The 24,132-nt window shown below is 41.8% G+C and overlaps 1 protein-coding gene across 10 annotated transcripts; it reads right to left on the reverse strand.

Annotated features, from left to right (window-relative positions):
- Window positions 1-1,175: 1,175 nt before the first annotated feature.
- Window positions 1,176-22,837, reverse strand: ZNF207 (zinc finger protein 207). Of its 10 annotated transcripts, XR_007906272.1 has the most exons (14): window positions 22,644-22,837; window positions 21,092-21,218; window positions 20,515-20,653; window positions 20,136-20,303; window positions 19,407-19,482; window positions 18,870-18,917; window positions 16,991-17,091; window positions 15,836-15,996; window positions 14,941-15,033; window positions 13,509-13,751; window positions 12,671-12,833; window positions 12,304-12,487; window positions 12,004-12,083; window positions 1,176-7,918 (listed from the first exon to the last, which is right to left on the reverse strand). XR_007906272.1 is itself a non-coding variant. In XM_051797680.1 (13 exons), the coding sequence occupies exons 1-12, from the start codon at window positions 22,682-22,684 to the stop codon at window positions 12,327-12,329; spliced, it is 1,521 nt and encodes a 506-aa protein (XP_051653640.1). In that variant the 5' UTR covers window positions 22,685-22,837; the 3' UTR covers window positions 11,432-12,083; window positions 12,304-12,326. The 10 variants fall into 10 exon arrangements, 9 of the variants coding, with proteins under 9 accessions (XP_051653640.1, XP_051653639.1, XP_051653641.1 ...); XM_051797680.1 differs by lacking the exon at window positions 1,176-7,918 and having other exon boundaries at window positions 11,432-12,083; XM_051797679.1 differs by lacking the exon at window positions 1,176-7,918 and having other exon boundaries at window positions 11,432-12,487.
- Window positions 22,838-24,132: the final 1,295 nt, after the last annotated feature.

Here is a 24,132-nt window from a genome sequence, read left to right on the forward strand (position 1 = left end):
AACTTACTGAAAAGCTGCTTAACAGATACACAACCTGCTCAAATGCTGTAGCAGAAGCACAGGTTTTGTTTACAAAAAGAAACTTACTATGATGAAAAATTAACACCAGCTTGCGTCTTGTACCTTGTTTCCTGCCTGCACACACTTAACTCTACTCTGCAGGTAGCAAAGCTTTGCTCTGTAGCCCCACCACTGAGATGCTCGAGTCTCTCCTTTGAGGAAGAAAAGACTTAGAGAAGTCTTTTCAAATATACCCATTTCTACCTCAAAGAAACTGAAAGCTTGGATGCAAACTCTTTACCTCACCCCCCACAGCCCACAGAAAAAACAAGATGTAAAGTCTAAACTTACAGATGAACTCTTGGGGTCCCACGTTGCACACACCAGTTGCAGAGGCTCCCAGGGCAGCAGGCACAGACCCCTCCTTCCCAGTCACATTCTCACTGGGAGGGCTTTAACCAGCCACACACCACCCCCCTTGCTCCAGCCAGCTTTTAGGACAAAGCAGTTCCCATCTTCCAAATGCCCCCTCAGATTTCCCTGGAGCCAAAAGGGCCAGAGGACAAAAAGAGCTTGTGCAGAGCAGCATCTTCCCTGAAGGCTCCTCTAACTCAGTGCTCATCACACATCCCCCGTTCAAAATGCCATCAATTGTTCCAGGCAGCATTAAAATATGGATTGATCTTCCTTTTAACACTCTCCTAGAAATTAATCTGTGAGTAGAGTGGTAGCTAAATGAGCCCAAACTAGCCCAGCCCAGCAATCCACTACACAAGGTACAAGGACACACACATTCCAAGCTACCTCATCTCTCCAGGGTTTTGCTAGGAAAGGGTTTAGAACAGAGCATCTCACAGAACACCTGCTCCACCAGCTGTTATGAAAAAAACACTGTTGCAAACTTTTCCTCCACATTCTCCCAACTCTTCCAACTTCAGTAGTCGAATTCCTTGTAAAGTCTGCTCAGCAAGACAGCAAACCAACAGCAAAAGGAAGTTACAGTTAAGAAGTCAGGATTCTCTTGCTTATCTCCATTTTGTTTAAAGATAACACTCACATAAGTGAGTCTTTGCAGCTTACACACATTTAAAAAGCTGGTATCAGGTTATTCACATGATAACATTTTTTGCAATAATACCTTACATAGGTTTGCAAGAGAAAAAATACCACACAGAAACAGTGGTTCACTTCTTTTAATCAGACACTGTTACAAAGTGGTTACACATTACAGATATGTGCAATGATCCATTGCTGAAGCACACAGTTCATAGAAGGTTCCCAGTGGATGCAAATATTTGCTCCATGTTTTCTTTGAATCTTCTTTGTAAACTGAATGCTATAAAATTAAGCTAGTTATGTTACTATTTGCATGCATTAAAGTGATGCACATACTTACCAGTCTCTCACTTTGTCCAATTAAATTCAACATCAGTATTTTGCCACCACCTGTCTTTTGAAAAAGATCAGTAATCCCAGCCCTTTCACACCACTTACACGAAAGCAGTATCAAGTGACAGAAAAAACCTTCACAACACATTCATTTCTGTGGCTGTACTGCTACTGAGAGGGGACAACTCACTCACGTGCTCTATGAAGGTACTAAAACCAGCTTGGAGTTTGCTCAGTTTGGGTTCACTGCACAGTGTCCAGAAACCCTGAAGGAGCAATTGGGAGTCAGCAAGAAGTCTAAGGAAACAGTGGGAAATGCCAACCTCTTCCATATATACTGTACCAGAACTGGGGAAGAAGAGTGCTGAACCACTTGAGACTGGACATCCCAGAGATGATGTTCCACCAGAGGCCTAGCAGGACCTACCCTGGACAGATGCACTTGGTTTTGGTTAAGACAGTCTGGAACACACTGTACCCGTTAGTTATCCCCATGGACTGCCAGGCTGGGGTACCAGCAGTGCAGGTGGCACCCAAGCACTGTGAAAACCAGGACTTCATGAGGTACCTGAGCAGCCAAGAGCCATCAGTTCCTCACCCCAGCTCAGTACTTAGCACTGAACTAGGGTCACCCCCAGAGGTTACAAGAAAGGTGGATACATCCTGTCACCAGGAGAAGGGCCTCACAGCAAGGGATCCCTACTGCTCACACACACCTGCCACCAAGGTGAAGCAAATACAGGTAAAGCTAAGTCAGAAATTTCACTATATAGGACTGCCCTATTTTTTTCCTGCTAGGGAGAAGCATCTGTGCAACATTAGTTTTGCAGACAAAGCAGTTTAGTGTGAAGTACTGAGAACTGGTGTAAAGAAGATGCCAGAGATGGGCTGCAAGTGTAACTCCCGTGAGCCTGGGAAGACACAATCCCCTTGAAAGTGTGTGTGGTGGTCTGAATTCTGCAGCACTGTGTAAGATTCCAGAATTCTAAAATAAACAGTATCACTGCAAGTGGTAAGACACTCATAAACCCACTCCAGCCCCTCCAGATGAGCTGCACAACTGAAGTGTCTGTTCAGCTCCCACTTTACTCTGACCCTCCCAGTACCTACTGCCCATGGAATTATCCACCTACAATGTCAAAAGTCCCTCAGAGTGTGATAACATGGCCTTAAAAAGTGAATTAAAGCACAGATCTACAGTCCATCCAGCTGTGGATCTATGCTTGGTGCTACAGCACAGAAAAAGTTTTTATCTTCTGTGCTGATATGTAGAAATGAGATACATAAAGTCTAAATAAAAATAGATGGATGCAGCCATTCTGGAGAAAGGTGCATATTCTATCCCATCACAAAGAACCTCTCCTGTTTTCTTTTAAGGTGTAAAATATTCTATAAAATAAAAATAAAATGCCAGAATATCTGAGAATATGGGATAGGGCAGAAGTAAAATAGAGGCACAGCAGTAACTCTGGAGTAAGATAAAACAGCTGGACAAAACCACATTTGTAGGTAGCCTCTGAAGTGCTGCAATGGACTAACAAAAATAATGATTAAAAAAGGCAGAGAAGAACAAGTTCCTGGCTCACAGGCCTAGCAAAGTAAAAATCTGTTGGTAGGAAATGGTAATTAGTAATAGCTAAAGAAAATCCAAGGATTACATTACTGCTATGGAGTTTACAAACAGAAATGCTTAATCCCCAACACAACAAACACAGGATCCTGTTGGTTTGCTGATAAAAAACAGCCTCATCGATAAAGGCATGTTACTGAAGTGATTTCAAAACTTTCCAGTAACATCAAAGGGTATTTGTTAAGGTTCTGTATTAAATTTTCCTTTAAGGTGCTTACAGGTATTTATTACCTGCCCACAAGCACAGTTAAATCCATTATAGATCTTCCAAAAAAAAAAAAAAAATCTAGATGTTCACTTACTACTGAAATCAGTAGTAGATAACAATCACAGTTCAGAGACCAAAATTCCCCTCATGTATTTAAGTGGTATCATTTGAACAAATTAATTCAAATAGGAACATCAGGTACTTACAGATTAAACTAACCTGTACTGGCAGTGCTGTGGAATTTTTCTTCTCTACCAGTAAGTAGCAAATGCTGAAATTCTGCTGCTAGTTAACAGAAACACAAATTGTATTAAACCAAGGTGTTTAACCCATAATTTAGTTTTTTATTTAAAAAAAAAAAAAAAAAAGAAAAAGCTGCCAAACTTCAATTATTGCAATTTGTTGCTTAAGAAAAGCATATGAAGTAAAGGCGACTATAAAATTCTTTTCAATTTGCCCTTACTCTTCTGGTATTTTTTCATACATAACCCATAAATTTAACAAGGTCATCCTATTGCCTACCACAAACATAAAGTACAATACTTACATTGCCAGGTTCCTTCATTTAAGTCTCATAAAGTGTGTTTTCTTATTCTGGACTTTACAAATGAAAGAGCAAAATGTATTTTCTTCCACTTAGATTTATGAGAAAGAAGCTAAAGAATTCAGTGCAAGTAACTCAATGAAAAAAGAGAAAGAAAAAAAGCTCTGCATGATACCCTGAACTCAAAGCTTTATGTAATTTTTAAGTTGGGAGACAGTGAAATAGCTTCCCCTGGTTGTATTGCACTAATTTCTGGTAATTCAAAATTACTGTCACCAAAAAACAGCTATTCATATTGGCTACTAAGGGCAGCAGCAGCTGAAATTCTACACAGCACCCCCACCCCCTTCTGAATAGCACCTGGGAACACGGTTAAGATTTAGACAAAATTCAAGGACAAAAAATTGAGATATCAGAAGCTTGTATCCCTTCTAAGGCAGTTAGACCTTGTTTAGCTGCCAACAAGAGAATTTTTAAGGAAGCTTTCAAGCTCTCAAAGTTTGTGCTTTCTCACTTTCAGTTAAGATGATACTGGCATTAAAATTCTGTTTTCTTAAAAAACCTTAAGTTCAAGACTGTATTTCTGGAGAAGTTAAATTCCCTGCCACTAAAACAGCCGTGTTGCTGACTGCAAACAAGCCCCTAAGAATGTCAGAGGTTCCTGAAAGCTTGTTCAGAAGGTGCCAGTGCCTCACTACTCACAGCAGGGACCAGGTATATAAATATAAATACCAACCCTCCAGCTATTTGCACCAGGGTCAGTCAGAACTGCCTCCCAGGATGCCCAGAACAAATCCCAAGGATAACCCCCTGGATCCTGCAGTCAGGACAGGACATGGCTGAGGCTCCAGTGCCCAGCTCCCTTGGGGCACAAAACTAAAGTAAAACTGCATTTCCTCCAGCCCAGCCTTCCCAGGAATGTGGGCTCTGCCAACCAAGGCTGCCCAGAGCTGCTGCTCACAGTGTGCAAGGAAACCCCACGTGTTCCTCAGGACCTCCAAAAGAATGTTATCACATTACACTGTAGAATCACCTGAATTCATCCTGATCCCTTCAACAGCTGCCCCAAAACCTCCCTTCCTCTGAACAACCTCCCCAGCCCAGCTACTGCAGACAATGTGGGAGTCACCAGCACTGCATTCCTACAGAACCCAGGCACTGTTTCACTGCTCTGAGTATTTTGATGGCAAGCACAGATTTTTTTGGAGTCCCTCATGTGTGGTGTGTACTTTATTTACCACATCTCCCATTCACTTCTCTTGTTTAACATGGGTGCAAATTTACCCAGTTTAGCAGAGTATCAGTAACTCCTGCCCCTTGAGTAAAAGTCATGTACTTCTACTTAAGCTTAAAAACCCCTGAACTCTGAGACCTACCTCTGTTAATATCTATAAAAGTCACTAAAATATTGCCATAATTAGAATATTCACAAACAGTGAGATGTACAACTTCGTGATACACAAGCTGCTGTAATACTGGAATGCAAGGAGGAGGAACACACTTCATCCCTCAAAATAAAACTACAAGTTATTTTAACTATCCCCCTTAGATCCACACGAGGAGGCAGGGAGGAAAATATCACTAAGGAAACGTCACAAAAAGAGCAAGACATGAACCATTTACACCAGATGAGACTTTTAGGAGTCATTTCAAAGAGATGAGAGGCCAGCTGGTCTAACAGCTGAGGAGATACTCCCAGCAAAAAGCACTTTATGCCACCCTGGGGACTACAAGGACAGCAGCACTTGCACATGTCACTTAAGGACAAAACACAAAGCAAAGGAAAGTCATTATTGCTGCCAATTTAAGGACAAACATCAGTCTGTGGTAACATCAGAATAACTCCAATGCCATCTGCCAATGCTACCAACTCCCAAAGAGGGAAGAAACAGGACCTGTCCCATCCAGTCCTTCAGTGACTTACAGAAAGGACAGGAATGCCCAGGGGAAGTGAAGGGGGTGAACTACCCACCAGAAACCACAAGCAGTGTTTGCAGTGGAGCAGGAAAATCCAGTCAGAAAACCTTTAATTCATACAGTAAAGCCCCACAGAACTGTCTTAATGTCAAATGCATCATTCAAAAGCAGGTAGTGTGAAATTAAACTGGAATTGCTTAAAAGCACCTTTAAGGAAAAAAATCCCACAGCAACGTGGTGCTGAAAAAATGTCATATTTTGCTCACAAAACATGCCAAAACACAAAGAAATGGTTCATTTGCTCTGAAGGATTAGTATACAGAGGTTAAACAATGACACAGTGAAAACACGAACTGCATTTTGGAGAACTGATTTGACATGTTCATGGGAAAAAAATTAACTTCAACAAAACCAGATAAAAGCAATCTCCCTGAACTGGGAAACTTTCAGCTCTCACCAGGGTATCAATTTATAAGGCATAACCCCAGTGTGGATCTAAGTGGGTACTTCACTGGACACAAGACAGCACATGTATCTGAATTTTAGCTTTGTGGGCTTGATGACAGGTTGAACATGAGGAGCTGGATAAAGTCCACCTAGTGCTGCATCAGTCTTAAATGGAAACTGGGAAAAAAGTTCAGGATCAGGCATTTGAAATTTGCCTATTTTTCGAGTCTCCACAAGATTCAGATACTTAAAGTAAGAAGTACAACCCACACTATTATTTTGGGTTAAACAGTTTCCTTAGACATTGTAGGGAAATAAGAATAAACCAAATACTCCTGTAAACTAAGAAAGTGAAACAAATCCTAGTTGAAGAGTTGTTCTCATCTTCACTGTTATTGGGAGAGCACCACAATGAGAATTAGAAAAGCAAGGCCATGCTCAGTAACCATTTTGGAACAGTCAAGAGGACAATTTTCCAGCCAGACTGGGTGACTTGGAGGGGCCTTTTCCAGGAAAAATGCAAAGGGCAGAGTACAAGCAAAGAAGGGCACAACAGGAATGTGCAATCACTCTTCTAAGTTAAGAATTACAACTCTGTCCTTGAATTCAAATTACTGAAAATCCCACTGGGGGCCATTATTTAGCAAATTCTTGAAGAAATGAGACAGAGTGTATGCTCATCAAAAACTACCATAAATTCTGAAAACCTTAAAAAAAATTTTAAACTAGACTCCTACATTTACTTTCTATTTCATTGTTGATAGGCTGCAAGACCTCCTTGGACAAAACCTGTTCTTCTGAAGCTGAAGCTGTCTTTAAGCAACCTCAAGCTTCAATGTATCTGCACCAGAGTGAGCAGCTTTTCCTTCACAAAGGGTACAATTTTTTGCTAGTCACTGTGTGAGAGAAGGAACTTCAAATAAGCATAACTAAGCAAATTTTGAATATGCAACAGAATTTCACAAAGTTTCAAAAAAACTGCTGTGACTTTCACTATTGTTGCAACAGTCAAAATACTGTTGAGTTTGGTGTATTGGAGAGGTTGAGGAAAAGGTTCTTCCAGAAACCCCAGAAGAAAAATCTGCAGCTTCCACTTCTCACTCTTCTATTCTGTGTTACCAACTTGGATCAAACCTCAGGTTCCTCCCAGGGCTCTACATTAATATTTGCTGAGGTGCAGCTCACGTATGCAGCAGGATTAACATCTCAACCTTCTGCAAAGAAACTGTTCTGGAATTTGGGCTACACAGTTTGGTGCCTATAAATGTCACCTGCTGGGCAAAACCTATTTTAAGCACTTCAACAGATACATCTCCCCAGAAGAGGAAACATTAGTACTTGGTATTTACATGCCACTAATTCAGAGACTACACAAAGTCAACACTACCAACCCCCAAAACAAATACAGCACAAATGCAATGCAGGGAAAGGTGGGGAGGGGCAGTGTGGCTGAAGGACCCCCTGAGCAGCCTCCAAGGAAATGCATTCCAAGAGAAAAGGTACCCAAACATCTTAAACAGCCTCCCTCCCCCTAAGACTCTTAAAATCACAATGATAATAAAAAGATAAATATTAATATAGAGCCCATCTACCAAAAGAGAATAAAAAACCTAAATTAAAATAAATTTAGGGGCCTTCACCAAACTTGCTGCAAGTTTGGGGACATAAATATCCAACAGCCATAAAGCTGTGAAAGCCCCCAGAATGAATAAAATAAATCCCACTTGCCTCAGACTGAACAGGGCAACACTGAGACTCTGCCTCAGCCTGTCCTATGGCAGGGCTATAGGAAGAAGAAAAATTTAAATTTTAGAAAAAACATGACCCAATTAAGTGAAAGACATGCATTCAAAAGTTAACAAAATTCCAGTGATCAAGCAAACAAAAGAAAATTACTGCAATAGCACCTCTTTGGTTAGGACCAAACAGTATTTTTTGAACTTGGTAGCTATTTCTGAATTGGACAGTTTGTTTTGCTTTGTATCTTGATCAATGGAACGTCAGTCAGTTCTCTTGGGGCATTTTTCCCATAACTGATAGTACTTACTGTACTAGTTCATGAAAAGTAAAGATTCCATCAGCCACTGGAAATGTTCACCCTTGTCTTTGTGTTTATGTAGAAACTAGACCAGTACAATTATTAAGACATTCACTATTAAGTGCCATCAGTTCCCATTTTAAATTGCAGCCCCAGCTCATGGACTGGTGTATCAGTCTCAATTTAACTGAAGGTCATAATGCCCTTCTTGCTGTTCCTACAACTAATGTAATCTTGGTATTTTATTTTTTTATCTTGTATGCAGAATTCTTTGATTCCTGTAAAATAACTGTGGGTTATAGATCCCCTTCAATTTTATCCAAGTTCTAATAAGTTACACAGTTCTGTGTAAGTGCTGTTCAAGAGCTCCACACATTAAACCAATGGCAGAAACCACAGAAGGCAGATGCAGCTGAATGTGTTTCTAGAAGCTTGTTTATATTCTCCTTTGCATGCACAGAGTGAGGAATTGTTATCCACTGTTATTACATATTCAGCCCAGCCTCAAATTTATTATCACCACCTAAAATCTCATCTGTGGAAAAAAAAAATAATCCAGAAGTTTCAGAAGAAATTTTTAGTCCACATAAGCCAGCTAAATGGTCAGTATTTTACTGGTTTGCCAAAGGCAGGAAGCCATTCTAAAGGCAGCATGAAAGTCACATCAAGTCTTCTGAAAAACTAGCCCAGGCTTTTTCAAGGTTCTCTCATGCCAGTCTCATCCCTTTTGCCCTAAAGGTCAGCTGCTCATAACAATATTATGAGACCATGCATAAAATAATTTAGAACCTTTCAAACAAGTTTTAAATGCCATAAATTCTGGCATGTTTTTTGCTAAACATTTTCCCGCCTCTGTCTGAGATTTTCTTGTAGTGTTATTTTTTTGTATTCAACATTTGCACTACACTGCAGTTCCAAGACTGGTCAAAATGCCCTTGCAAGTGTTAACTTTACTGTAAGATCTGCCGTGGCATATTTAGGCAACGACTGAAAAACAAAGCTTCTGCCTATGTAATTACAGGAGCAGAGTCCTGCAGCAGCACAAGAGATGCTTTTCTGTGATCATAAAGGCTTCTGTCATCTCTTTCCAGGGAGACATGAACTCCAGCAGAAGCCTGTTCCCATGGCTGTGTTACATGTGGGATTTTGCTGGCACAGTGCTGTTGGTTACACTTGGTACTGTAAACCAAGCCTTAGTCTTGACACAAGCCACTATTACATTCCAAGTAGTTTTCGGAACTCTTTTTGGGTAAATGCACCATAAATCCAACTCTCTGAACATTAAGAAGCAGTATCCAAAGAAATGAGGGCAGGGACCAGCAGACAACACAGGCACCGAAATACCTGCCTGTTTACAGAGGAGTCACACGAGAGACAAGAGTAACTAAAGGCAGCCACATCACAGCTCTTATAGCACAGGAATGACAGGAGCAGGAAAGGGAGTATCCACGTGGAAATCATGGAAAAAATTGTTCACCTGCTTCTATGTGAGTACCAATGAAAAATATGTGGCAGTACTTACTTGAGGGATTATCACAACATTACAACTAAGGAAAGCTCAATCTCAAAATGCATCCAAGCTTTAAGTCTATGCAGTATTAGCTACCAAACGGTACCATTACAAGAACAATGAGACATTCACTGTTTTAAAAGAGGGAAATTCTTAATTAATACAACTTGCAGAATATGCTGAGTTAACAGTACATGCAGTAAGGTTTGATCCCAGGAGGAGGAGGGGTCTGAAAACAACATACAGAAAGTTATGGAAAGACACCGAACGAAGAAGGGATTTACTCGACTGGGGCAGGAGGGCAAAGCATCCTTACAGCAGCAATATGATCTCCAGAAAAAGCAAGAAGTTCTACAGTTTTACAAGCAGTAGTTAAGATCACTTCATAAAGTACGAATTTTATGTGTAGTATTACAAAATGGATAAATATAAGACATTGTAATAATCTCTCCATTGTTGTGTAATTATCCTTATTAGGTAAACAGAAGAAAACCAGAGTATAAAAGCATTGCCTCAGCAAAACAGTTTTATCTGTTAGACTTATGTGTAAAGCAAGATGAAGAGCTAACAAAAGATCTGACATCAAGGCCCACTCAGCACATTTGCAAGCCAAATACTGCACATCTGACAGGTGATCAGCAGATACCAGTGATCAGAGAGGACTGCTTCTCAACAGAGGCTTGGAGTTATGGTCTTACAACTGCTAAACACTTCAGAGAAAGTGCCTGGCAATTCTTAATGGTTAAAATAAGGCCATTCAGCTGTAATTAGACTGCACTGGATGCTCTTGTGCTTTTAGGAGACATTCTGTGACCCCAGGTCAGAAGCTGAGACCATGTAGTGCTTTAGCTGTACTGTATTTTTGCACTTTTAAGAGACAGTACAAAGCCACAGGAAGTACTTACGTGCAGCTAAAAAACCCCAAGACTTGCAAGAAACAGAGCCATAATGCTCAGTAATATAATTTAAAAAAAATCCATCTACAAAAACATCTGTGAACAGTGACACAAAAATGCTGACAGTCTTTCTAACCTACCCTAAAAGAAGAGTTATCCCCATCAATTAAATTGCACAGATAAGGCTTGAGGCTGGAACATGTATTTAAAGTTGACCTGCAAATGAAAAAATTCACCACTCATTTTGTTTCCTCCTGTGATAAAGAGGCCAGAGAAGCTCTCGCTGCCCTCCCCTCCAAAAAGTCTCTCTCTGCATTCTCACTTTCAGCAGGAATATAGCACAGCAACACAGTGATGTCAGATACTCAGAGAACTACAATCTTGACAGGAATTTATGACTCTGCTCTTATAAACAGATAAATGACTAATTCATAGGGAAAAGCCTCTCTGATAAAAAGGTCTCTTACTCCAGACACTTTCACTGAATGGCTCAAGAAAGCAGCTCAGTCAACATCTCATCACACAACAGACGGTTACAGATAGTTCATGAAACTCTGAACAGTTAAAAATACAGCGTATAACACATTCCTCTTGCCTGCTCTGCCTCTTTCACACACTAATAAGGTCAAGCTACTATTTCTCTTTTGCAGGTCAACTTCAATACATCAACTGGGAGTCACTCACCCATGTGACATGCACCTGAGCTTCTAGAAAGATGAACCTGAAAGACTCCTGCAATTCCTATGCACTTGCACATTGAGAGGGGTCAGCTGAAGAGTGAACTAACAGGACACACCTGGCATGAGGATGTGTCTTAGAGCACTTTCACATCCTACAAGTAAGTGCCAGGACTAGAAATCAGTTAAAATTTATTGAGGACAAGAAAGCACAAATAAAGAAACATATGCATTAAGAGAAGTTACAACCAGAGTTAGGATGTGCCTCCTGCAGCCTCAGTTTTGAGGAGTCTGTTAATAAGTGTACAGGTCTTTGTCTACTCAGATGTACAGCTAGAGGAGTGACTTTTTAGAACAAGGAATTCAGATTTTATCAAAACAGCACCTATAACTGTGTTCATTACACCAATGGCTACCACAGCATGCATCTGTACAAACCTTTCAGGCAGTTGTCCACAGCTGGTCACGAATAAAAAGGCATATAAATTTTTCTCCTCTTTTATTACAATGAAGTTTATAACAGTACAGAAAAGTCACATGACCTCAGCGGGTCAGTTTACTTAAACCCTGAAACAGGAGCAACTCTAAATACATTAAATATTGTTACAAGTTCAGACTTTAATGTACAAGTAGTTGGGAGTAGTTACAGCCCTCACCAAACTATGTTGGGGACATGAAGTCCAACAGCACTTGAAGTGCTGTGAAGGCATCATTTCACAAAGAGCAACGTAACATCACAGAACTTGCCTTTAAGGTGGTATGTTCATGTAATTCCAGCGCCTTCACAATTTAACGAACCATATTTACTATACTTCACTTCTAAAAACCTAGATGAAACATGAAAAAGAAGCCATACAGTATAAATTGCAACATCAGGAAAAGTTCCTGTTATTATTCCAAATAATTTTTCCCATGTAAAATAAGAATGTCCAATAGCTCCTTGCATGTGGGAAGGTACTTATATTTTTAAAGTCACAATGAAGCCTTAATTGACGGAAGCTCTGCTATATTAACAGCACAAGATGAGAAAAGGTTTAATCTCCAAACCTATTAGAGCGTGAGTAGGAGCGTCAGTAGCGGCCACCTTGCGACATTACGGGGGGTCTCATTCCCATGGGAGGTCGAGGAGGTCCACTTTGGTACGGGGGCACCATCGGAGGTCCCTGACCGTATGGAGGCATGGCCCCAGGAAGATATCCTGGCATGCCCTGGTGATGAGCACCATACTGACCTATAAACAGAACATTTAAGATGCAAAGAATAATTTTTTTTATTTTTTTTTAAATAACGAGAAGTTGCCTTTTGTGAAAAGCTTCACCCCTCCCTGCCAGAATAGGCCACTTCAAAGTTTTAAAAAGGTTTATAGCAAAGACAAAGCTTTTCAGGAAAAGAAAGCTGGGAAACTTGTGATTACCATGAGGTGGCATGGGAGGTCTCATTCCTTGTTGCTGTGGAGGAATTCCTGGCTGTGGTGGCATCATACCTCCAATTGGTCCAACTGGTGGATTACCCAGGGCAGCCTGTCCTGGCCGAGGCAGATTGCGCTGGTACTTGGGCAACTGAGCCCTTCGCTCTTCCTAAAACCAGAACACACAACCACAGCAGTGTGTTAAAACTCTCCAAAAGCAAAGGAAAGAGAGGTTCAACAAAGCAGATTACAGGTACTAAACTATTTTTAACCACCTTACAAATTCAGAGACTACCAGTAACATTATACAGGAGCACCTGGATTTTCCCCTTTCCTGCAGTTACTGCATTAATATCAGCCAACGGAGCATTTTGCACACAACACAAATTCTGCCCCTCCCCAGCTCAACAAAGCCTTTTTCTCTTAAGCTCAGACAAAAAAGCTGAACACAAATCTAAAGATACCTGACCTGAAATTAAGGTTCATTTGTTTTATCCATAAATTCCATTTTCTGACAGCACCAAAACCACTTCAAACTGTTCAGTCTCTTGTTCTACACTACCTGTATGTATTAAACTTCAAGCTTAAGTCACATTGCAGGAAAAGTCCATAATTTGGACTTTTTGGGTTGAGTGATTTCCCATCACCAACAAAGCTAAGGCACAGAACTGCAGCAAGAGCACTGCCATATGCCAGTCATCTCAGTTACATTAATTCTGCACAGTTTGCACTCTCACCATTATTAAAATACACATAATACAGAGCGCAGAAGAAATTCCATTTAATCAGCCATACCAGCACAAATTGCATTTTTCAGTGAAACAATGAAAACATTTTAACTTACCAGTGATATATCCTCATCTGGATGGATCAACTTACTGGTTGCACTGGTTGTGGTGAGGGTAGCAGGCTTACTTGTTATAGATGTGGCTGGTTTAGCTGCAGTACTGTTGGTGGTGCTAGTGGTTGAGGCTGTGGACTGTGTGTAAGCAGGGAATGTAGGTTTTGGGGGTTCTGTTGTCGTTGCAGGTGTAGAATTCAAAGGTTTGAAATCAGTACCAACTGGCCCTGGCACAGCTGCTGCAGCCTGTGGAACACAGGGACAGGTCAATATTTGTATCTCAAAGCACAAGCAAACTTAAATAATGATGTCTCTTAGAGCTCTGAAACCTTCCAGTGAGATACATAATTATAACAAGCTTGACAAAAGTAAAGTTCAGCCTTATTGCATACTAGAGCAACTGAAAACAAACCAAAATAAACCCCAGGATATACACATATACACACACACATTGGAAAGTCTAAAATTTGCAGGTCAAAAGCCACAACTAGACAAAAGGAACAAACAAAAAAACCCCAAAACCCCACTATCAAAACCTTTATCTGAAATACTGAATTTGGTAGATGTCTGAATCTTTCCTGAACCACTGTTTTGTAAAGAGCTCTAAGTATAAATTCATTGTTCTCTCACTAATTAACATACTTTAGCAACCATTAGTTCAGAGTACAGCTCAAACTGTTAGTTTTCATTAAAATTTAGTAGTTAAGTAATATTTTAATCCAATATTTAAGAAAGCTCTATTGTGTCAGGGCTTTGAAGTGTTCTCTGCATAAAAACACTGAAGCATTGTCACAAAGTACTATGTCTATCTACAGAACTTTAATCTCATTTGAGAGTGAAGAATCAGCAGAAGCAGATATGAGGTTCACTACAGATTCCAGCAATCCACCTTTCCTACTTTTTTCTTTAAAAAACCCTGCAAATGTCTGCTTTACAAAGCTGTCTCATAAGACATAGCAATCTCCAAAGCAAGCCTTAGTTATGAGAGAATGCTTTTGTTTCTAGTCACTGTGTATTTACAATTATCTGAACCTCCCAATCAAAACAAAAAAAAAATCTAACATTTTGCACATAATGCAAACAAAAAATTCCCTACACATTGTGATGTACCATATTAAACAACATAAACTAAAAAGCCTTAACCATGCATCAAGCTAACCACTGCCCACTAAAATGCATTTAACTGCTTTCATGCTTTTTTAACCCTTTAGAACCAGGATGTAACATTCTTTCACACTAAAATCGGGCACTTTGACAAGCTTATTTCTAGTAAGATACAACTCCCAATCAAGGACTCTGCGGTTTTACCAGCTAAACATAATCAGGAAGGTAACAGAAGTGATCTGAAGATGTTTAGTCAATTTTAGATTTCACAGAACGGTCCAAAGGGTTAAGTTGCAAAGCAATTTGTTTTGAACTGTGACTTCCTGCGTACTTGTGCTGTGCTAGGAAACAGAGCGTTAGAGGACGCTGACAGACTTTCTGAATTGGAGGAAGCTGCACTTGAGCTTGTGACAGGTGTCCCCATCTGTAGCATAAAAGAAAGGAAACAGTGAAAAGTCTCCAAACAAATGGGTGGAAAGTATCCACATGAAAGGATTTCTTATGCTAAACCCTTTCTTATTAAAGGACTGGGCTTTTGTAAACAAGTATACCCTGCAGAAGTCCAAAATGCAAATAATACACTATGAAGGTTTCTGCAACATACTTGAAAGCAAGTAAAGACTTCAGGAGTTACACACAAGTGCATTCAAAGGGAAGAGGTCACAAGCCACAATCAATCCCCACTTCCCTCCCCAACACATTCAAATGAATTTTTTACTACCCTAACTTACTCCTAAACTTTCTGAAGTAAAGAACCTCCTAACTCAGGCAGTGTTTAAGCAGTTTAACAAGATGAGAGAATAAATCAGTCTATCAATTGGCAGAGAGCCCATTATGAGAACAGCTGAGAACAAGTCATGCCAAGACTCGTCATTTGTAAATCTCAGGTAGAGTTCTGTGCAATCAGACTCCTGGGGCTGACTAACACATCCCTTCACCCACCCAGAGCACCTTTATAAACAACAAACTAAAGGCATTACACAAAGAAGTGTTTTGCCTACTCCTCTCTTGCCCACATGCTTACAGAATTGTTTGGTTTCACAGCTGATGCAAGACAAAGAATCTCTTACAATTCACTCAAGCACTACACTGAATTAAACTTCAAAATCAACCCAAGCAAGAAACCAGTCATTTCTGGGGCCTCCTCAGTAATAAACAGCCACTGCTGACACTGTGGCAGTTTGATGGATATAAGAGCAGCTATTCCAGACTCTGGGATCCCTTACCTGCCCCGCACTTGGGAAGAGTGGTTTAGTGACTGGAGGCTGCGGGGTGGGTGCTGTTGCAGCAGGAGCTGGAGGCCGGTTAAGGATGCCTGGAGCTGTGACAGGCTGTGCTTGTGTCATTGGGGGCATGCCAGGCCGTGGCCCCACGGGGGGAGGCATACCTGCAACCACAAAGCATTGCCAACGGATCAGGCTCCAGGGGGAAAGAGTATTCCTTTAGAGAATTCTGCTCACAGCGTTCCTCAGAACCATCTCCCACAAGGAAGATGTATTTCTAAGGCAACAGTAAAACAAAACATGACACAGGGTAACGTCAGCAAACACCAAGCAGTAACACAGGCAGTAACCTCCAACCCTTCAGAGCAGTACTGAAATAAGTCACTTTTTTACTAAAGCTTCCATAATGAAGTTTATGCTCTCATTAAACCAATGCAATTAATGCAGTAACTGTTTCCAACACACTGTGCCCACCCTGCCACGAGTGTGGATGAGACTGGTACAAAATCCAAGAGCCTCAGCCCTTATGAACAGCACCAGGACTGTGACAAACACCGTCAGTGCTGCTGGGGGGCTTCAGCACAGTGACTTTTTGTAGTCTGTCATCCCAAAACCTGCACTTGGCATGCATGGGGCTCTAGGAGAGGGTCAGGTGGGAAGTTAACAGCTCCCAGGGGTTCCATCAAGCAAACCAGCAAATCTCAGCTCATTACCACACAGCTGCTGCTCAGGTGGAACACCCTGAGAACTCAAGGCTGCTCGAGAGCTGCACAAGCTCAAGAGACATCTCTTCCAGCTATGGTAAGAGACCAAAATTGCAGTTAAGTTTCTTCAAACAGAAGGCTCATTAGTTGGGTAAATCACCAGCATTATTCCTCACATTCCACATTTTCAATCATTACTATTTTCCAGCTGCAGCCACAGACATTAAAAAAAAGGGATGAGGCAACACAACAGTCAGAGGATATGCAATAAGAAAACTATATTCTATTTTTCACTTTAACAACAGAGTAAAACTCAAATAATTATTTATAATAAAAAGCCATAAATCAACCACCTCTGCACAAGAGTGGCTTCTGTGGCAATCAAACCACATCAAGGTGGTGGCACTTATATAAATCCTATAGCTTAGTGAAAATAAATAAATATAACTCTCACCATAGTACGAGTTCGACAACCCTGACCTACCTGGTGGCATACCAGGCATAAGAGGTGGGATTCCTGGCCCAGGAGGCATCATTCCACCCATTGGCATCATCCTATTAAACAGAAAACGAACACTGGTATGAACACTCGTGATAAACTGTTAAGACAATTGGTACATACCTGTATTAGACAAAAAAATCATGATAAATAATTCCAAGAAGCTCCCAACAGAGGCAATTCAAAACCAGCTGACTCCACAAGAAAAAAAAACCAAGAAACCCAACACCCAAAACCCCAAGAAAATTTGAACTTTAATTTCTTAAGATTTCACTTCCACTATTATGAAATTTCCAGAACTGGTGTCCCTCTTGAAATTTATTTCAGGCTCCCAGTTGCAGCAAAGTGTTCCAAGAACACTCAGGAAGTCTGAATGTAGGAAAACAGCCAGTTCAAATCACCCTTCAATCACTGTACATCTGCTGCTACTCCTCTGACACCACAAGTGAATGGCAGAGAACCCACATGTGTGCAACTATCCACAAAATATTGATAAAAGCAGAGGGTAAGAAAGCTGCTGGAGTTTCAATTACAGTAAATAATCCACATACTAATGATAAGGTGGATTTTTTTTTTAATATGACAAGTTCTCATTATAATATATCTTTCTCCATATTCAAAAGGGCTTTTCCCTAGATGAATATGTGTGATTGCTTTACAGGGAACAAACCAAGTGTAGCTTTAATTTGCTTAATTTTTTGCAGATGCTCGAAGCCAGATAAGGGAAACAAAATAAGGGAACACTCATTACTTTAGTGAGCAAGACAAACAGATGTGCAGCAACACCCCAAAAGCCCACTAAGAAGCAGTTTGTTTGTATGACAGTCAAGACACCTTCACCACTTGTGTTTCAGGATCAAAATAAATCACCATGAGGAGGTGAGCACTCATTCTGCAAAGCCTGAGTTCTATTCCCAACTCCTCTGCCACTGCTAAAGGGAACACCCAGTGCAGGAGCAGGAATGGCTGCAAACACAGCACCATTACCCCTTTTTGGGGTGATGGTCAGAGGAAGCAAAGTCAGTCCTGACACACACATCAGACACAAAAAAGTGCTGGGTGCTCCCTGCCTGCTGCCCCTAGAAAGGGAACTTCCCAAGGAACTGCAGAGACAGTGCTAGAAATATTGTCAAACTAAAAACAAAGTTGCTTTCTGTGTCCTAATTCCTCTTTCCTCATTTTTAGACACAGGACAATCACGTTAAGTAAGTAAAACTTTAGATTAAAATGAGTAAAAAGATAGTGCAACCTCTGCTCCCCAATGGAAATGCAGGGAAGGTTTGGCAAATCCAGTTGTGTTTTTACTGGGTGATGTAACAGTCACCTGACATTAACAAGGAGTTTAGTCAGGACTAAGCACCAGAAAACCTGATTAAATTCTGTTTAGTTTCCACTCAGAAAAGCTAAAGTCATGATGAGCATCCACACCACATTCGACTATGACATGATTTTTAAATTCAAAGATTGTTAAATCAATATTTATGCCCAAAAGACAACAACCTTCCACCTCAGTGAACTTTAAAACTTAAAAACTGAGTTCCTGCAGTATGTTCTGCAGTGTAAAGGACTGAGCACATCGAGCTCTACTCTGGTTCAAGAGACCCCTAAGGGTCTATTTTGTTAATATTATGTAGAGCACATGTCATACATAGTTTTGTAATATTTAGATAAAGCATAAAAACATATTATACAACAACAAAACCTAACTAGACATTTCCCCCAAATTCTCAGGCAATATTCAGAGGTTTTCAGTAAGACAATTTCAAGCTTATCAAAAACATGACATAAAATGGCATAATGAATGTACCTAGAATTACATTAATGAGATGCTTACATGTTTCCACCACAAAATGACTGCATGTATTTTCTCTGTTGATGTAATCTGTGAAAATTTATGACAAAATCAAAAATCTAACTGTGAATTTTCAAAACACATTGTGATAGGGTACGGTGTCAACCCCAAACAAGCATAAAAAACCAACACCTTTTGCCCAAAATACAAGAAAAATATAAACTATCCAGTATCTTTTTCCTGTAAGGTTGATGACTGATAAGCAGATGCACAACATATGTGCAGTGCACAAGGGAAGTGGCTCACAGAAGGCTCTAAACCAACACAGCAAAACTTTAAATTAATATACTACTATTTAATGAAGTTAAAAGAAAGGCAACATACTTTACACATAAACTCACAGCTTGGCCATATTTTACATGTTGGTTTACAGCCATCCAGTTCTCTAGTTAGTCTTAATATTTAGGTCACAGAGTTTACAATTTCCTAAACACATTTTTTTAATTAGCTTTACTTCTTCTGTGACGGTTTGAAATGCACAGTATTTATATGTAATATCAAGTCTTCCTTGCTACTCACCCAGGTGGCATTCCAGGCATAACTGGAGGCATTCCAGGCATCATAGGTGGAACACCTGCCATTAATGGTGGAATACCTTGAAAGAAAAATACATTTTCAGCAACTCTGACAATATACAGTTGCTAGGAAATGGCATCTAATAAATGTGGACTGGATAACTGCTTTACAGGAAGCTCTAAAAGGTTGCTTTTGAAATAACGTTGCTTACAAATAACACAATATAAAACACCTGCAAATCTGACTTGGATTTGTTGCTCTCAGTCCTGCAAGACTCCAAATTTTCTTAGTGGTCTCCAAAGAACACACCTTATTGCAAGGAGAAGAGACCATTTTTCACTCACTGAGCAAAATTCTTTCCTCACCATATTTGTGGCCTGTGTATAAACTGCCTGTTCTGTGTGAGCAGTCTCTACATACACAACAGCCTTTCTGCCCTGTTTCCAAAACCCCACAGACAAACATCTCTGGCAGATATCTCTTCGAAGCACTAAGCTGTCTTACTACCACATGCCTTCAATCTACACACCAGCTTTAGGTATCTTAATCTACTCCATGAAGGATATGCAGGGGAAGGACACAGAATGGGGGAACAAAATGAAGAAACTGCTTATCTGCACCTCACAGAACTATTTCGTGACCTCCCAGCCCCAGTGTTAAAAGGGCAGATTATTACTCAGCACACCAGCAGCAATTTGTGTAATTTCTACCCAGCTTTTCACACCCTCTCACCTGGAGGCATCCCTGGAGCACCTGGCACAGGAGGCAAACCCGGCTGTGCCATTGGGGGAATGTACCCCTGCTGTGGCTGAACTTGCTGGGGTTGAAATGAAGTTGAAGCCGCAGACTCGTCATCTTCATACTCATCAGAATCATCCTGTTGTTTCTTTTTCTGGCTCTCTGCAGACAGGACAGTGGATGGTCAGACAGAATGCAAATCACATTCTATGAAATTAACTTTATCTGGGGTGTTCTGGTTGGAACAAAACCAGTAAAATTCCCATCTGGAGCTGCCATTAGAGAACGTGTTAAAGCCAACCCTCACTGTGTCCACGGCTGAGCAAGGACCAGAGCAGGGAAATAACACTTAACCAACCACATTGCACCTTACCCTGAGTTTTTTGTTCAAGTAACCTCCTCCGTTCCTCCATATCTTTTTCTGGAATGCCCTCCATCCCATAGATTTCCAGTTCAATGTCTGTTCTTCCGGGAATAGCATTTGGAACAGCATCTATTGTTTCCTTATGTACCTAAAGAAAAAGAAAACCAAACAAATGCTGCTGACCACAATTCAGGTTCAATTCTCTGTATTCTTCGGCCAGTTTCAAGATAAAAAAGGAACATTCTTAATGGGAATAATCTCTCTGGCCAAGCATATCCTTGATTGTGCTTCCTAATCTCTGGTAACTACTATTAGCTCTAAAACCACTTTACAGACTTGTCTTAGAACAAGAAGACAACACAACTCCTTCACTCGTCCTCCAGAACTGAGGGCAGAGATCTCTGCTGCACAGTGTCCATCTGACTGCTGACACAGCAGGACTCCTGTGCTGGAAACAGGCCATTGCTGCCTTTTTTGCATCAGTCTTTAAGACCTGGAAGCCCCAAACGCCACCTTTTTAAGGTCACTATCCATTCAAATTTTAGATACTCTTAGAAAAAGCCCATATAAATCTAAGACTCCTTACCTGCATGCAATGTATAGCTAAACCAGGTCCTGTATACAGTTTCTTATGACATATATGGCATTTAAAGTGCTTTGCTTTCTGATGCTGTATAAGGATTTTTTCATCGTCAAAATCCCTATTACAATACCTATAGAAGACTGTTAAGGAAACATTTAACCCTGAAAGTGACCTCCTAGACAAAATCAACATAATTAGCACCAGGGTGATTTTTGCTGAAGTAAAAGACACAGGAAGCATCTCTGAGCATTCAAAGAGTAACAAATATTTCATGTATGTCTGAAATCACCACCCTCATGTGATCCAGTATTTCCCTCATCAGATAGGTATAAAACTGTGTGCAATAAGAATAATTTGATTCCATGTCCTTTGTCACATGGTTTTCAAGTCCTACTTCTTTTTAAGTGGACTCGTTCTTTCTCTTCAAGGGCGCAGATTAAAATGAAGTTGCAAAAGCATTAAAGGAGAAACAGACTGGAAAGCAGAAAAACGGAAGCCATGATAAAGACTCAAAGTGTCTCTTTAGTAACAAGTACCGATAACTAATAAACATAAAAGAGAACAAAGGTCTTAGTTAAAAATTCCTCTCCTAGCCAGCTATCAATTCTTCTGACACTGCATAATTTGCTGCAGTCATTAAAGAATTCTCTGCTTTTAAACAAAAGTATTTTAAACAAGGAACTTTCTGGATATCTATGTAACCGAAGAGGCAAAACTGCATTTCCTTCCTGCAGGTCAGCACTGGGATTTCAGCAAACACTCCACACACATCTTCCTCGGCAAGACAAATACACGTTTGCAATTCGTTATTAACACAATGTTAACATTGTTAACACAAAGTGTCTCTTGCTTCCGCCAAAACGTGAAATACATTAACATCTACAGAAGCATTCCAACATAAAATGGCAAAATATCTCAGAGGAGCTTGTAAATTCCTTTATTAAACAATCCTAGATTGGGCAGAAACATCTGAGAGAGAAAAAAGGTAAATTTGTAACCACTCCCCAATAGACAGCAGATTCTGAAGGAGGGACCGAAGAAAAACCCACCGGTATTTCAGGACACTGAGAAATTCCACCTGACGGTGATGCAGCAATTACGAATTTGAAAGCCTTCCCGGCCACAAAAAAAGAAAAAAAAAAAGGCAAAAAAAAAAAAGAAGTTTCCAAAAACTCTCTTTTAATCACATTCCCCTCCTTTAATAGCTGTGTATATTAGGAGTAGGATTTTCTCGCTAAAGACCGGGGGTTAAAGACCGTTTTCTTTTTTCCCCACGACGCCGGCAACCCCGCGGGCCCGGCCCGGCTTCACGGAGCGAGTGTGAGGCCGCGGCCTAGGCAGGAGCGGCCCTGAGAAGAAAAAGGGCACGGACCGGGGCCCATCCCGAGCAGCACTGGGATGGAACAGCGCCGAGCACCGAGACAAACCGTAACGGGGGTGAGGAGAGGGGGGAGCCCTGTCCCGGGGCAGGCCGAGGCCGAACGGCGACCGCGCCAGGCCGCTCCCCTCCCCCACCCAGCTCCCCGCACCCGCCGCGTCTCACACACAAGGATACCAGCACCAAGGCTTCAGCTGCTTCTTCTTCTTACGTCCCATGGCTGTGGTAGCGACCCCGAGCTACAGAGCAGGAGAGCCGAGCGCTCCCTCAGAACCGCAGCGCCCGCGCGACCGCCCCGGACCGAGCGAGGAGGTACAAAATGGCGGCCGCGCTCCCTCAGGCGCCACCGCCTCCGCGCTCCCAGCGTGCACCGCGCCGGGAGGGAGGGGAGGGGGGAGTGCCCACGTGACGCGCGCGCGGCCCCCTCGGGCTGTCCCGTGTCCCCTCACGGCGCCGCCGCCATTTTGTCTGGTGGAGGCTGGGCGTGCGCGGCCTGAGGCACTGACATGTGTCATAGAGTTATAGAGTCACAGGATGGTTGGGGTTGGGAGGGACCTTAAAGAGCATCTCGTTCCACCCCCTTGCCGTGAGCAGGGACACATTCTATTAGACCAGGTTGCTCAGAGCTCCATCCAGCTCACCACCCTCACAGCAAAGAACTTCCTCCTAAGATCTAATCTAAACTGTTTCTCGTCTTCATATTTAGTGGTGCAGAGAAACTGTGTTTTCCCTACGAAATCTGACAGGGCAAGAAGCCGGTGTTGCTTAGACTGTGCTGTGCAGTGCTGTGGTGCCAGCTGTGTCCATGTTACGTACGGGCTGCTGACAGTGAGGCCATGGGGTGTGGGGGAGCCTGGCCCTCTGAGAACACAATAAAACCAACTGAAACGTGTTGAGTTGTCACCCTCCTCAGCTTCCTGTGCCTGGCCAGGCTGGTCCCTCTGTTACACTGGCAACCCAATGCGGGGTGTGTCTGTGTTATCCCCACAGCTCTCCAGCTCCGGGCCGGTCCACTGGCTGCTTAGAATGTAATCACGGAATCACTGAGCTTGGAAAACACTTGTAAGATCATCAGGTCCAACCATCAGCCTCGTCCAAGGCTTTGCGGTGGCCCTGCTGCAGTTGGGGGTCAGAGCTGCTCCCCACGAGGCTTATCTGCAACACAAGGGAGGCTGTGGAGTCTCTGCCTCAGGAGACATTCCAAACCCACCTGGACACGTTCCTGTGTCACCTGCTGCAGGTGACCCTGCCTGGGCAGGGGGTTGGACTGGATGATCTCCAGAGGTCCCACCCAACCTGAATGATCCTGTGGTTCTGTAACTGCCGGGAGCTAACAAATGTGTTGCTTTAACACAGAAAGAGGTATTTCGGAGGCAGAGCTTTTTAAAACAGATAGCACGGCTAATCCTGTCAAATGCCCCATAGCAAGGTGTTGGAACGAGATCATCTTTAAGGTCTCTTTCAACCCAAACCATTCTATGATTCTGTGATTCTATGAAACTTGATTTGAGCGGGTCCTGCCGTTAGGTCAGTGAAGGATCGCCTGTACCGACACGGGCCCCGCGGGGTCTGTACTGCACTGTCCTGCACGCTGCGCAAACAGGAGCCGCGGCAGCCGGAGCCGTTCCAGCCTTGGTGAAACGCTGGGGCTCGGCGGGATCAGGAT

The sequence above is a fragment of the Manacus candei genome, unplaced genomic scaffold (genome assembly GCF_025592945.1).
Source record: "Manacus candei isolate 608988 ecotype Guabito, Panama unplaced genomic scaffold, ASM2559294v1 h1tg000047l, whole genome shotgun sequence".
NCBI lineage: Eukaryota > Metazoa > Chordata > Aves > Passeriformes > Pipridae > Manacus > Manacus candei.

Coding starts and splice junctions, on each gene's coding strand:
- ZNF207 (XM_051797680.1), bottom strand. CDS start 22,684: ATGGGACGTAAGAAGAAGAAGCAGCTGAAGCCTTGGTGCTG. Junction 21,219..22,643: donor CAGCTGAAGCCTTGGTGCTG/GTATCCTTGTGT, acceptor AGTCTTCTATAG/GTATTGTAATAGGGATTTTG. Junction 15,997..16,990: donor GTTGTCGAACTCGTACTATG/GTGAGAGTTATA, acceptor TTGTGGTTGCAG/GTATGCCTCCCCCCGTGGGG.